General features: G+C 41.6%; 1 protein-coding gene across 1 annotated transcript in view; it reads left to right on the top strand.

Moving 5' to 3' along the window:
* The window catches only part of UMODL1 (uromodulin like 1), a 50,132-nt gene extending 34,422 nt beyond the window's left edge, over positions 1-15,710 (top strand). Inside the window, exons 10-20 of the mRNA XM_069944914.1 lie at positions 1,638-1,750; positions 1,984-2,182; positions 2,475-2,615; positions 3,260-3,301; positions 4,897-5,403; positions 5,516-5,781; positions 8,324-8,469; positions 11,101-11,337; positions 12,164-12,323; positions 12,757-12,841; positions 15,523-15,710. Coding sequence (XP_069801015.1) covers positions 1,638-1,750; positions 1,984-2,182; positions 2,475-2,615; positions 3,260-3,301; positions 4,897-5,403; positions 5,516-5,781; positions 8,324-8,469; positions 11,101-11,337; positions 12,164-12,323; positions 12,757-12,841; positions 15,523-15,710 — 2,084 coding nt within the window. The remainder of the gene's footprint in view (positions 1-1,637; positions 1,751-1,983; positions 2,183-2,474; positions 2,616-3,259; positions 3,302-4,896; positions 5,404-5,515; positions 5,782-8,323; positions 8,470-11,100; positions 11,338-12,163; positions 12,324-12,756; positions 12,842-15,522) is intronic.
* The last annotated feature ends 530 nt before the right edge of the window (positions 15,711-16,240 follow it).

Raw genomic sequence — 16,240 nt, 5'->3', positions numbered from 1 at the left:
GCCGTAGCAGGCGTGAAACATTGTTGCTCTCCTGTGAACGCACCTGCCTTTCCACCTTCCCTCTCCCCGCTTCACTTGCTCCGATGTGTCTGCAATAAACCACCCACATCTGTGAAGTTGGTGAGTGCGAGACTCTATTTCTCTACATTGTTATTTGCTCTCTGCTGCTCTGCCTCTGCATCGCAACTCAGTGGTTAGGACACCATTGCTTACAGCTGCTATCTCCAGTCCCACACGTCCTTACCTAGTGTTCCCATTATCGGCTGGTGCTGGTCGACATCTTCTCCACTTCACACATAACTACTATAATACTGCTCCTATATACAAGAATATAACTACTATAATACTGCTCCTATGTACAAGAATATAACTACTATAATACACGACATGGAGAGAAAGGAACGGCAGCACATCACATCTATGGCTGATACTAATGACGCTAGGCCTATTTTGAAAATCAACACCAGGGTGTCTGTATATGATTTGATCAAACTATAATAGCCCCATGTACCACGTGCAGGTCCCCTGGTTCACACGGGTCCCTGCGCTAACTCCACACCGTGTTGGTCAGTGACCGCCAACCCCAATGTCACAGGACCAAACCCAAAATGCCCCACCAGAACCCGGCCAGCACCACCGGCGGGGAAGGCAGCCCCCAAACAACACAAGTATGGATAAGGTATTACTCTCACCACTGCTGTTCACACAGAATGGGGAAGACTTAAGGTACTGACATTTGAGCACAGGCACATCCTGCTAATTTTTGTCATGTGGGTCTTATAAAGGAGTGCGAGCTGTTCAGAAAAGGGAGAACTGTAAAACACGACATTCATACTTGTGTTGTTTGGGGGCAGCCTTCCCTGCCGGTGGTGCCGAACGGGTTTTGGGGGGACACTTTGGTTTTGGTCCTGTGACATTGAGATTGCAGGGCCATTCCATGCCCTCCCTTCCCTGCATGTGCTTGCTTTGCGGGGGTGGCGGTCACTGACCGACACGGTGGTGAGTTAGCGTAGGGACCCGTGTGAACCAGGGGACCTGCACGTGGTGCACGGGGCTATTATGGTTTGATCAAATTATATACCGACACTCTGACGGTTTTTAAAATAGGCCTAGCGGCACTAGTGTCAGCCGTATGTGGGATGTGTGGCCGCTCCTCTCTCTCCATGTTGTGTATAACTACTATTATACTGCTCCTATATACAAGAATATAACTACTATAATAATCAACACAAAGAGAGGCGTGTCTCGGCACTGCCGCTTGTTAACCGGACCTTCTGAACACTGTCCAAAAGACTTTGTGCAACAAAAGGTGGTGCTCAATTATCCATCTAAGTCCATCCAAAATTCACTTCACAAGTAAGGGAAGGATGAGGCACTCACCATTCTTGTCTTCTTACCTGCATTTACCTTCTTACCTTCATTTATGTAAAATAAACCTGATCTTCTTTTAAGAAGACAAGAATGGTGAGTGCCTCATCCTTCACTTACTTGTGAAGCAAATAACTACTATAATACTGCTCCCTATATACAAGAATATGACTACTATAATACTGCTCCTATACACAAGAATATAACTATAATACTATACTATATACATTATGTTCTATATCCCAGTGGTTATTTCTCTCCTTTTATAGAGGCGCAGTTTCTGAATGCAACTCTCAGAATTACAAATTGGAATCTCACTGAATCTCTGCAGGACCCCAACTCCACGGAATATGCAGATTTCCTTCAGAAGTTTATTGAAGAGGTACAAGAATATTCACTCCTTATTGTTCTTTTACTTAGTACTGTATATAGTGAGAATGGTCACAGTGTGGCTTTTGTTTTGTTTTTTAGCTCCCCCTAGTGGTGGTGGTTTCATGCAAGCTTAATTCATTCCCCAGATCAGAAATGCCCTTTCCCTTTCTTCCTGTCTATGTCCAGGCTCATGTTCTGACGCCACATCTAGAGATCATGTAAAACTTTGTATATGACTTTTAGGTGAAGGATTCTTTGTCCAAAAAAATCCCCCCGGAGCGAGTGGTGGTGCAGGTGGAGTCACTGAGCGCAGGCAGCATCGTCGTCAATTTCCAAATAATTGTCAATGACTCTGAGCATTATCCGGTCAATCTCACAGTAGCGTCCTTCTCACCCTTTAGTAAGGAGTTTCAGGTTGATCCAGGATCCATTGTGGTCACAGGTAATTTCTATATGTATATAGACAGCATACACACACACACACACACACACCCTATACAGCATGTGCACACACAACACATATAATGTATATACACACACACACAATAACACTCATGTATGCACCCACACATATAACATGCACTCATAAACATTTAACATGCACATGAGCATCTAACATACTCATAACACACACAACATACATAAAGAAACACATATATACACATGCCATACATACACATACTAACATACCTACACAAATTAGTCTAATAGCTGACTGTCTCTTTTGTTTGTAGATTTTAATGAGTGCCTTAACCCTGCGGACAATGACTGTCACACGTACGCTGACTGCAAGAACTTGGAGGGGTCCTACACCTGCGAATGTCGCCCATCGTATATGGATAGAAACCCTGGCAGGCCGGGGAGGAACTGTGAGGGTGAGAGGCAGCTATGGGAATCAACAATGTCCAAATTTTGACCCCTTTTTTTTTTGAGGGGGGTGGGGAGCTCAGTACAGTATTCTGCTGGGTAATCTTTTCATCACATATCTAATCAGAAGTCACAGGATTAGATGGGTTAAAATCCCTCCATTTGAATCCTTATTTTTTCCTCATTGGAAACATAGAAAGTACCATTCTTTTTAGTCAGTTGCTGATCCCATCTGAGTAGGATAAACCAAAGTCAATGCCATCCTTTCCCTGATCAAAACTAGGATCTGATCTATAGATGGGAAGATATCAATGAGTTGTTCACATCCATATGTTACTTGCTTAGGCCATTCAGGTGAATGGGGGCTATGTGATATGAAATGATCAGTTATCATGCCATAAAGGGACCCTCATTAACACAAGCTTCCCATACTTATACAATAGATCTGCTAGCTCTCCCATAGTACTTACTAAGCCCTTGGCTGATCCTGCCAGTCTCGCCAATAACAATATATTCAATGAACGTGTTTAATGTGTATATAGATAATCCAAGCAAGTCCAATTGGCAACTAGAGCAATAGGGAGTTATCTCTACTGAGTATACAGTATATTTCCATAGAAGTACACAATTCATATTAGGGTATGTTTTGTAGGTGGAGCCCCGACCTCAGCAAGCCCCGATTCCACTGGCTTTGGTAAGATATAAACTTCATTCCTTTACAGTGGAATTTTAAAGCCTGCCTATGTTCACATCGACTATAAGGGGATTTTAGTGCTCTCACTGCTGTTATTAAAGGGGAATTTTTGCAAAGAAAATGTTTGTTTTTTTATATTAATAAAGTCTTATAAATTAGTAATATTATAAAAAGAATTTTTTATTTATGGGAGTCAGAAAATGTCAATTAAATCTTTTTTTAAGTAGTAAAACATGATGGACACTGTTGTTGTATTGTTGTAATTATGCCAACCCAAGGAATACAACATGTCATGTCAATGTTACCAAACAACCCCCCCCCCCCCCCCCCCCAAAAAAAAAAAATGTTTTTCCAATTTAACCTCCCAGAAATTTAGCAGTATAATTTATGGTAGAGTGAAGGGTATTGTTACAAATTGCATTTGATCCCACAAAAAACAGGCCCTTATACGGCTCTTAATAGGAAAAAAATTAAATGCAAGGGTCTTTAAGGGGTTAATGTGTAAATTAAATTTAAAAAAATGATAATTTCCAATAACAAAATTTCTGAGTTTTCTTTTTTGACATTTCTACCTTTATGCCAAAGTAATGTATGAATTACTAAACAAAGATTTCTATACAACCTGATCTGCACCACTGAGAAGATTCTAATGGCGCCTTCCATTCCTCATACCGCCACCCAGCTACAAAGATCGCCGCTGTTTTGTAAATGTGCTAGTTTGTTGCACTGGAGGTAGGCTTAGCTCCCCCAATGCACTGATATTTCCTCCCCTCGTTGATATCGGATATCGGATATCGATGGGGGCACAGAGCCTACCTCCAGTGCACTGAACTAGCACATTTGCATATTTACAAAACAGAGGAGATCTTGGGAACTGGGTGGCGGTATGAGGAATGGACGGTGGTGCCGATCAGTTTGTATAGAAGTCTTTATTTACTAATTCTTCTGGTACATGCGTGTTAAGATTGTTTCATTAAAAACTAGAAGTTTTCCCTGTAAAAAAACAAGCACTCAAACAGCATCACTGGCAACTAAACAGCTGTGGGTGTCGGGATTTTTTTTTTCTTAAAGGACAACTCTGCAAACATCTTTTTAAAAAACATAAACATATAATTTGATAATGTGTTTTAGTTACGTTTCTGCCATCAACCACAGGTTTTTCAGTCAGTGTCTGGATGATGTCTTTCAAAGAGAAAGGCTGGCCAAACTCCAGTCATTTAGTTAGGCCAGCCCCACTGTACTAGCTGTAAGCCTTCTAACCCTATGGATGGAGGGGCGGGGGCGTTTTAAATTAAAAATGGAAAAGAAGTGAAGATGGTGATTGACGTGTGGCAGGCTCCTTAGGCGGCAGGATTTCAAGTGGTGTTAGACTCTGCAGTGAGAGTATATTTGAAAATTATCTTTTCTTGGGTTAGAGTTGTCCTTAATTTTTTTTTTTAATAAAATCAACAATATCACAATTGCATCTTTTATTTTTATTTTTATTTCCTCCAAAAAATTGCAATGCAGATTTGTGAATATAGTGCAGAATTGTGAATAAATTTGGCAAAATTTCTATCATACCTGTATCTCACTGTGTTTGATGTCTCCTACAGAACAAGTGCATTCATTTTCGCCCTTTACGAAAAGCACTGACCCCACAACCGGATCCTCTGTGAGTCCTGTAGACGCTTCCCCTCCAACAACTGCCCCACATCCCGGACACCTGACAGACACCAAAGAAACACAGTCTGGATCTCAGAAACTGTCATCCCTGGTGGATCCTGTTCCCATTGCAGAGGTTTCGCTAGGCCCCAGTCCCGCCCAGTCTGTACTGACCACACCAGTTTCGCCAGGGCACGCTATACTGGGACCAGTCAACACAACTACGCCGGATCCAGTGCTAACGACAAGCCACCAGACTACATCCAGCATATCCAGTCCTGGTGTTAAAGACACCACTGAAAAAGTCAACAAGTCTGGGATCAGCACAGTCCTTCAGGTGAAAGAGGTGGCGCCAACTACGAGTGGTAAAGGAATTGTCACAGTTATCCCTGTTACAGCCAGACAGACCACCAGCCGGGCAGTTTCTTGCTCTTTTCCTATAATGAGTGTGATTGTTGGTAGGTATTTAACTACTTAGGTCTAATCAAATATCTTTGGAGGCCATACTTTCCCTATAAGAAGACCTTTACCACCAAGACCCTTGTGATTTACATTCCCCCTTCATTGTAGGAACCACCAGTATGCCACATCTGTCACCCATGAGTGTGAGGACCACCACACAGGAGCCTCCTGCCCTTACACTGAAAGAAGCCAGCACCATCATGTGTGTTATGGGGAAGATCGGGATCTTCATAGAAAAGGCCTACCTCAACATGATGTCCATTGACGCTAACTCTCTGTTCCTCGGAAGTCTGAATTGTTCCCTAAACTGCAGCAATGAGACTCACATCTATATCGAAGCTGGATGGAAAGACTGCAATACTTATGTAGACCATGTGAGGGCAGTGATGGTTTCTGAATAAGACAGGAACCCATTAGGGGTGACGTAATTTAATTTATGTAAACAGTGACCCCACCAGCAGAATAGTGAGTGCAGCTCTGGAGTATAATACAACCTGTAACTCAGGATCAGTACAGGATAAGTGATGTAATGTATGTACACAGTGACTCCACCCGCAGAATAGTGAGTGCAGCTCTGGGGTATAATACATGATGTAACTCAGGATCAGTACAGGATAAGTAATGTAATGTATATACACAGTGACTCCACCAGCAGAATAGTGACTGCAGCTCTGGAGTATAATACAGCAGTGATTTTCAACCTTTTTTGAGCCGCGGCACACTTTTTATACTTAAAAAATCCCGGGGCACACCACCAACCAAAATGGCACAAAATGACACTAAAACAGTACATATTATACATATAGTTCACGGAGTTCACTCTTGGGGGTTTTAAATCAGCTTCTTATCACCACAAGAGCTGCTTTTTAAGCCCTCAAGAGTGACATATGCCGGGCAGAGATCCTTTCAATAAATTATTCATTTTAAAAAAAGTGAAATAAAAAAGGATAACCCCCCCACATATATAATCCCATGTAACCTCATACATACAGTGCCATGTATTCCCATATATATATATATATATATATATATATATATATATATATATATATATAACAGTCCCATGAAAACTCATACATACAGTCCCACGTATATGAGCACATAATTATCAGCACCATATACTGTGGTGATGTGCACTGTATAGCCACAGTATATGGTGCTGATAATTATGTGGCTCATATAACTGCAGTATAAAGGGGTACAATGAGACGTACTATGGCCATGAGGCCAGAGTACAAGTGCCCCCTGCTTTGCCCTCATACAGTAATAATGCCCCCTGCAGTATGCCCCCATATAATAATAATGCCCCCTGCAGTATGCCCCCATATAATAATAATAATGCCCCCTGCAGTATGCCCCCATATAATAATAATAATGCCCCCTGCAGTATGCCCCATATAATAATAATGCCCCCTGCAGTATGCCCCCATATAATAATAATGCCCCCTGCAGTATGCCCCCCCATATAATAATAATAATGCCCGCTGCAGTATGCCCCATATAATAATAATGCCCCCTGCAGTATGCCCCCATATAATAATAATGCCCCCTGCAGTATGCCCCATATAATAATAATGCCCCCTGCAGTATGCCCCCATATATTAATAATGCCCTCTGCAGTATGCCCCCATATATTAATGCCCCCTGCAGTATGCCCCATATAATGCCCCCTGCAGTATGCCCCCATATAATGCCCCCTGCAGTATGCCCCCATATATTAATGCCCCCTGCAGTATGCCCCCATATATTAATGCCCCCTGCAGTATGCCCCCATATAATGCCCCCTGCAGTATGCCCCCATATAATGCCCCCTGCAGTATGCCCCCATATATTAATGCCCCCTGCAGTATGCCCCCATATAATGCCCCTTGCAGTATGCCCCCATATAATGCCCCCTGCAGTATGCCCCCATATATTAATGCCCCCTGCAGTATGCCCCCATATAATGCCCCTTGCAGTATGCCCCCATATAATGCCCCCTGCAGTATGCCCCCATATAATGCCCCCTGCAGTATGCCCCCATATAATGCCCCCTGCAGTATGAGAATATGCACCAATAGTTTTAAAAAAAACAAAACAACAAACCATCATACTCACCTAATCGGCGCTGTGTGTTCTCCCTCCTCTTCAGGCTCCGTCCTGTGAGCCGCGGCGACTGAACCTCCGGCAGGCGTGATGACGTCACATGATCACGCCTGCCGGAGAGGTCACGTCCCGGCCTCCCATAGGCTGCTGGCATGAAGTGCCGCGGCCTATGGGAGTCAATGTCAGAGCAGGACGCTGACAGGTCCTGCTCTGACATTGTGCGCGATTGAATGTTTCGCCCGCTCACTGTGTGAGCGGGCGGAACATCAATCCATCGGCATATCCCTAGAAGCTGCGCGGCCGCAGCTTCTAGGGATATTAAAGGGACAGTTTCTAATTTCCGACCGGGATCCCGCGGCACAGCTGGCGGGTTCTCACGGCACACCAGTGTGCCGCGGCACCCCGGTTGGGAAACGCTGTAATACAGGATGTAACTCAGGATCAGTACAAGATAAGTAACGTAATGTATGTACACAGTGACCCCACCAGCAGAATAGTGACTGCAGCTCTGGAGTATAATACAGGATGTAACTCAGGATCAGTACAGGATAAGTAATGTAATGTATGTACACAGAGACCCCACCAGCAGAAAAGTGAGTTCAGCTCTGGAATATAATACAAGATGTAACTCAGGATCAGTACAGGATAAGTAATGTAATGTATGTACACAGTGACCCCACCAGCGGAATAGTGAGTGCAGCTCTGGAGTATAATACAGGATGTAACTCAGGATCAGTAAAGTATGCCATTGAAGTCAGTATAATGCAATTCAGGAAAGAAATCTTTTGCTATAAAATGCAGCTAATATATTAACTGTGTTTTCCATTTCAGAACAATACTCATATAATGGTGAACTCAACCCTATACGTTGACCTCTCATCAACATTTCTAAATGTGACCCCGAAAGCCATCAGCTATATACGATGTTTGTTCAACAATCAGTTTATGTTGTCAAGTGGATATAATCCTGCAGGAGGGTACTGTATCTCTTTTTTTTTTTAAATCTATTTAAAAAAGCGATTTTATGACCATAGACACCTATTGCCTATAGACAGAATAATGAATAGATGTATGATCATGGAGGGCCCCTTGTGATTTCTAGAACACAGTTCCTTATGCAAAGTTATCTAATACTTATCTAATACTATCGGGGGCTATGTTCACACTACGTATATTTCAGTCAGTATTGTGGTCCTCATATTGTAACCAAAACCAGGAGTGGATTGAAAACACAGAAAGGCTCTGTTCACACAATGATGAAATTGAGTGGATGGCCGCCATTTAATGGCAAATATTTGCTGTTATTTTAGAACAACAGCCGTTGTATTAAAATAATGGCAGTTATTTACTGCTTTGGTTGCAATATGAGGACCACAATACTGACTGAAATATACGTAGTGTGAACCCAGCCTAATACTGCAATACAATTACCATTAAAACGAGTAGTGGTCACTAGAAATGGGTGAATACTAAAATGCTCTAATGCTCGTTACGCGAGTATTTTCCGATTCCCGAGTTCTCAATTTGAGTAATTAGCCCCATTAAAGTCAATGGGACACTCAAGCATTTTTTAGGGGCACAGGGGAGGGAGTCTGGTGCACCTGAAAACCAAACAAAGTGATGGGAGCATCACAGAAATGGAATTGGCACAGCAGGGGGATCATTCATGGATGCAGTCTGACAATATTATGCCCTACCCCAAGATAAAGTCCAGTTTAAATTGGGGGAAAATTTAGGAGACACCCTTTCATGTACAGTTACCTGTAGAAAAACCAAAGGAAAAGAAAAAAAAATCCTCCAACACCCCCTTGAAAGCTGGTCCATCTCTCACCTTAGTTCCCATCATCTCTGACAACCATAGATGCCGTAGACGAGGGAAAAGTCAAACGACACTCACCAGTAACTGTCATTGTGTGTGTGTGGCATGGTCAGACCCATCCTGTTTCAATTTTGAAGGATGGACTCGTAGACTGATGAAGCCAATGCACTGAGTACAAGGGCTGCCCAAAATTGAAAGGAAAGAGGTAATCACATACATCCTTCACTACACATAAAATAGGACCTCATGCTCCCTCATTATAATTGGGGGAGAGAGCCTGGTAGTGACAGCCCTAAAATTGTGGGTAAGAGCCTGTTGTGACCCTGTTAAAAATTGTAGATAACTGACTTCTAGTCTCACTGACTAATTACTACTAGACTAGTCCGACTGTTGGGTATGTATGTAAGCTAATCGCCTACCTAACTAGCCAATTTAAACCCTACACTTGTCCTGTCCCTGCTCCAGCAACTCTTGTTGTCAGCTAACAGAATGCAAGTGAATCAAGCATCAGGTGACCTGGGTGTATATAGACCCGGGTCACCTGGTGCATCTGGCCAATCAATGCTATGACAGCAGCTAACATAGCTGCTGCGCAGCAGGACCTCACGATCCCTTTCCCACATGTTTATTGACTGAATAAAGCCGTCAAACATGCTGGGAGAAGACTATCAATATTATTTGAACACCACATGGTATTCGTTCGAGTATCAAATACTTTGGAGTACCGTGATACTCGAGCGAATAGTGAGCTTTAACGAGTATACTCACTCATCTCTAGTGGTCACAAGCCTTAACGGTTGTCTGATGCATTTTATTATTAGGCTCCTTTGTGCAGCTTCCAAATAGTTTTTTGTTTCTCTGTGCAGCCCCCATATAGTATTAGGCCACTTAATGCAACCCCCATATAGTATTAGGCCACTCTATGCAGCCCCCATGTAATAGTAGACCCCTCTGTGCAGCTTTCATACAGTACTAGGCCCTCTGTGCAGATATCATACAGTATATCATTCAGCTCCCATGTAGTGCAAGGCCCTTCTGTGCAGCGCCCATATTGTACAAGGCCCTTCTGTGCAGCGCCCATATTGTACAAGGCCCTTCTGTGCAGCGCCCATATTGTACAAGGCCCCTTCTGTGCAGCGCCCATATTGTACAAGGCCCTTCTGTGCAGCGCCCATATTGTACAAGGCCCTTCTGTGCAGCGCCCATATTGTACAAGGCCCTTCTGTGCAGCGCCCATATTGTACAAGGCCCTTCTGTGCAGCGCCCATATTGTACAAGGCCCCTTCTGTGCAGCGCCCATATTGTACAAGGCCCTTCTGTGCAGCGCCCATATTGTACAAGGCCCTTCTGTGCAGCGCCCATATTGTACAAGGCCCTTCTGTGCAGCGCCCATATTGTACAAGGCCCTTCTGTGCAGCACCCATATTGTACAAGGCCCCTTCTGTGCAGCGCCCATGAAAATGAAAAGATAAACACTCACAAACCGGTCCATCGTTGCTCTTCTCCCTACACATGTAACATGCCACATGTTCTCATCTCTTCCCACTTTTGGTGTGTTATTAAGACACTACCTGTTCCAGAAATCCCCAGCATCTTGTCACCATCACCCTATCAGTTGCATGTGTGTCTTAAAGGCTCACCTGGAGATGCCTAATGAAGGATCCTCCAGTGGGCCAGTCTGATGCCATTCACCAACATTGAACTACGAAGTGGCTATGAAGTGAAACAACTTAAACACTTTCCTGCTACTTCTCATCTACATCTAAAATATTTTACACCTCTTTTTCAGGCCTTACACCATCATAGAAAAAATTGAAGTTATGGGTTCATTTGAGACGGATTTCCAGCTTTTTATCGGCGACCAGCCAATCTCCCCGAACATCACACTGTCACCCACAGATGAAATAACAGTTCAGATCAGAATAAAAACAGCGGAGAGTCAATATAAGGTGGTCATTGATGAATGCTGGGCAACACCCACCGAAAATGCAAGGGACCCTGTCACTTACCCCTTTATAAAGTCCAGGTGAGTACCTTCTACTGTATATCCTGCTGGGGTAAAGACTGTAAATCTGTTTATAAAGAGGGTACAGATGGTTTGCCATAGAAAAAGTGAACAACCTTTTCTTCATCCCATTGATATGCAAATGTAACATTTTAAAGGTGATATTTCAGTTTACCCTCATATCCGATTTCAGGACATCATTATATAGAGCAGGGTGAGCTAAGCAGATTGATATATAGATGTTTGGGAAAGGTTTTAACATAACTTGCAATCTTTTAATTTAAATCCCTGATTACTCTTGGTTCATGAGTCCAGTGGGCGGTCCTATTCTGCCAATCCTCCCACTTGACACCTTTAGTTTCTCACAAAATAATACAGCTCCTCCTGTTCTGTCCCATGCCAACCACAGACTGGGCAGCATGTTCAACATGACAGGTTCCCTTCAAATAGTAAAGTGATCTTATTGGCCAGATGTTTTTTTTAACCAGGTAAAAGGGTAGTTAATGAGAATTACAACGCTTAATATAGCTGGTCTATTTAGGGTCTCTTTTCCTGTTGACATCATATCACAGGGGTCGCCAGGTTTTTAAAATGTGAGGGAAATATAGGATCCTGTGTTGCAGTATAGTGGCTTAGTGGTTAGCACCTTCTTCTCCTTCTTTGTCTTCTTCTTCCTTGTCTTGTTTTTTTCTTCATCTTGTTCTTCATAATCTTCTTCCTTCTATTCTTCTTTGTCTTCTTTTTCCTTGTCTTTTTTCACACTTTATTTTACTTGCCAGCTTCTTCTAGTTCTCTTCTAGTTCTCTTTGCCCCTCTCTTCATAACGCCTTTTCATTCTGTATCGTAGCTGTGCCATGCCGAACACCTTCACCACCATCCACACCAATGGCATCTCCAACAATGCCACCTTCCAAACCAAGATCTTTTCCTATGTCGACAAATCCGTCGTTTATCTGCACTGCCAACTTCACGTGTGCGAGGAGGATCCAGACAAAACCTGCAAACCGGTATGTAGATAACAGTAGGCATCCTGACACCACCACGGTTATCTTCACAGACCTCCCTACACACATTAATGTATGGCACGGCCTGTATGGAGAGGGGAGGGGTAACCCCAGTCATACATCTCTGATGGTAGCTGCCACTAGATGGACTTTACTGTCTACTATTTTATTATTGAGTTTAGTGTGAGTATATAGTAAGCTCCTGGCCATTCAAAGTTTCCCAAAGTTGTGTTTATGTTCCTTCTCCTTCACATACGATTGTCTACAACCCTTCATTTGGTGCAATGTAGGACATCATGCTGACTGTTTCCATATCAAACAGTCTGGGCATTTTACCAGTATTTTGTAATGTATCCAATGAGGACAACAATTCCCTAGGTTATAGCGTATCTGTGATACATGGATATGATGTCATCATCTTTTTTTATTGTTGTAGACATGCAGTGGTTTACGTTCTGCAAATTCTGGTGAAAATGTCTATACTGGTTCCACCCGGATGGGACCCCTGCGAAAGGCCCCATGTAAGTGCTGCACTGCTTACTGCTCTATTCTCTTATTTCTCAGCCTGTGATATCTCACTTGTCTCTATCCTCTCTACCCATGATATCCTCTGTGCTGCTGTTGGGTCATAGTCCTTTTATAATCTGATACTCATTCTGCCACCTCCTATTTGTCTCCTTTACCGTGTCCACAGTGTGATTGTGCCTCCATAGTGGACTCATCCCCCAGTCTGATCTTCAGCCCCATCATCAGAGCCAGATCAGTGTATGCTGCCCCCTTTTATATTGCAGTATAGTTCTTAACAAAGTACCATAAAGTGTCCACATTATACTGCCATGGGCCATCACCCCACAATAGGCGACATGTATCATCCGGCGTACGGATGATTTTCAGCGGAAAGTACCAATTTGCGTATTTTTTTATTCGCAAATGGCCGATTTACGAATAAAATATTCGCATATCGGCACTTTCCGCCGAGTACGCCGGGGGGCGGGGAGGGGGTGTGGAGGGGGCGTTACGAGGGGCGCGGACTCAGAGTCCGCACGATTTATCATTTTTTCCGCACAAAGATACGCCGAAAACCTACTCCACCTTTCAGGTGGCGTAGGTTTTCGGCTGTGCGCACCGACGCGCACGGGATTTATGTAGAGACAGTCTGCCTCTACATAAATCTCCGTAGCGCCGGAGATGCGGGGATATTTATAAGTCCGGCGTAAAAAACGCCGGACTTAATAAATGTCCCCCAATGTGTTTTTGTGGCCGTTTGACGGATATTTTTTGCTGTCACTTTGGATTTAAATTTACGGCCATCCAAAAAAAAGACTGTCAAGTTCCCGAAAAAGATGCTGTGTGTTCATGGCCATATAATATAAAACAACAGTACCATAAAGTGTCCACATAATGCTGCCATATAGTTCTAATCAACGGTACCATAAAGTCCACATAATAAATAATAAACATCCTAATAATAACTATATACTGTAGTGCCCAATAATAAAGCTGTATACTGTAGTGTCCTAATAATAAAGCTATATACTGTAGTACTCAATAATAAAGCTATATACTGTAGTACTTAATAATAAAGCTATATACTATAGTGCCCAATAATAAAGTTGTATACTGTAGTGCCCAATAATAAAGTTGTATACTGTAGTGCCCAATAATAAAGCTATATACTGTAGTGCCCTAATAATAAAGTAATATATGATGGTGTCTCAATAATAAAGCTATATACTGTGATGTCCAATAATAATGCTATATACTGTAGTGCCCTAATAATATAGTTGTATACTGTAGTGTCCCAATAATAAAGCTATATACTGTAGTGCCATAATAATAAAGTAATATATCATGGTGTCCCAATAATAAAGCTATATACTGTAGTGCCCAATGATAAAGCTATATACTCTAATGCCCTAATAATAAAACTATATACTGCGGTGCCCTAATAATAAAGCTATATACTGTAGTTTACCAATAATAACTCTTTATACTGTAGTGCCCTAATAATAAAGCTATATACTGTATTACCTTAATTATAAAGCTTAAGGCTGGGTTCACACTACATATATTTCAGGCAGTATTGTGGTCCTCATATTGCAACCAAAACCAGGAGTGGATTAAAAACACAGAAAGGATCTGTTCACACAATGTTAATATTGAGTGGATGGCCGCCATATAACAGTAAATAACTGCCATTATTTCAATACAAAAGCCATTGTTTTAAAATAACAGCAAATATTTGCTATTAAATGGTGGCCATCCACTCAATTTCAACATTGTGTGAACAGAGCCTTTCTGTGTTTTTAATCCACTCCTGGTTTTGGTTGCAATATTAGGACCACAATACTGACTGAAATATACGTAGTGTGAACCCAGCTATATACTGTAGTGCCCTAATAATAAAGCTATATACTGTAGTAGTCAATAATAAAGCTATATACTATAGTACCCAATAATAAAGCTATATACTGTAGTGCCCAATAATAAAGCTATATACTGTAGTGCCTAATAATTAAGCTATATACTGTAGTGCCCATTAATTAAGCTATATACTGTAGTGCCCAATAATAAAGCTATATACTGTAGTGCCATAATAATAAAGTAATATATCATGGTTTCCCAATAATAAAGCTATATACTGTAGTGCCCAATAATAAAGCTATATACTATAGTTCCCTAATAATAAAGCTATATACTATAGTGCCCTAATAATAAAGCTATATACTGTATTTACCTTTATAATAAAGCTATATACTGTAGTGCCTAATAATTAAGCTATATACTGTAGTGCCCAATAATAAAGCTATATACTGTAGTGCCATAATAATAAAGTAATATATCATGGTTTCCCAATAATAAAGCTATATACTGTAGTGCCCAATAATAAAGCTATATACTATAGTGCCCTAATAATAAAGCTATATACTATAGTGCCCTAATAATAAAGCTATATACTGTATTACCTTAATAATAAAGCTATATACTGTAGTGCCATAATAATAAAGTAATATATCATGGTGTCCCAATAATAAAGCTATATACTGTAGTGCCCAATAATAAAGCTATATACTATAGTGCCCTAATAATAAAGCTATATACTGTATTATCTTAATAATAAAGCTGTATACTGTGGTGCCCAAATAGCCTCGTGTGTCACATAAAATAGCCACTTTCCCTTTATTTCTGATTGATTCTGCAGCAAATGACAAGAACCCATCATCCAGCAACCAGTTGGGACCAGGATACATCGCCCTCATCGTCATCGGGGTCCTGGTGTTGGTTGCCATGGTGGTGTCTATTTTGATTTGTTGGCATGAAAGAAGAACCGGGAACTACAACTTTAAGATTAAAACTCAAGATGTCGGCTACCGAGCATTCTCCAACTAGCGGCAAAGCAACCAGGACGGGCAATAGAAGAGATCATGATTTCGATATCTTCAAAACATTGAATATTCGATCTCACTGCCGCCCTGGTGGTCATTGCTGGTATTACCATTTGATAATTAGTTCTTAGTTACAATCATTTGTTCAGTTTAGACCATATGAGGGGTTCTGAGCAGTGAAGTAAGATTTGTATAATGTGCAGACATAAGGTCAGTATGATATATATCTAGCCTAGTGGTCAATGCCGGTATAGCAGTTTTGTAGGAAGCTTTTACACTAAGTTGCCCATATAAAAAGAAATTTGTTTCATTTAGACCATGTGATGAGTACTGAGCAGAAGCATACTGTAAGATATAGGATGTACATAGTATATTGTACATATAGAAGCTCTCTAACCTAGTGGTCATTGCAGGTATTGAAATTTTTGGAAACATTTCACACATTATCGTCCCATATGTACAGAAATGTGTTTAGCAGAAAACATATATAATAGAATGCATTATATGTGCAGATTCCATTGTACATATAGAGCT

Source organism: Dendropsophus ebraccatus, chromosome 11 (assembly GCF_027789765.1).
Source record: "Dendropsophus ebraccatus isolate aDenEbr1 chromosome 11, aDenEbr1.pat, whole genome shotgun sequence".
Lineage (NCBI taxonomy): Eukaryota > Metazoa > Chordata > Amphibia > Anura > Hylidae > Dendropsophus > Dendropsophus ebraccatus.
Note: the sequence above shows the minus strand (reverse complement) of the source record. Positions and strands in the feature narration are given on the sequence as shown.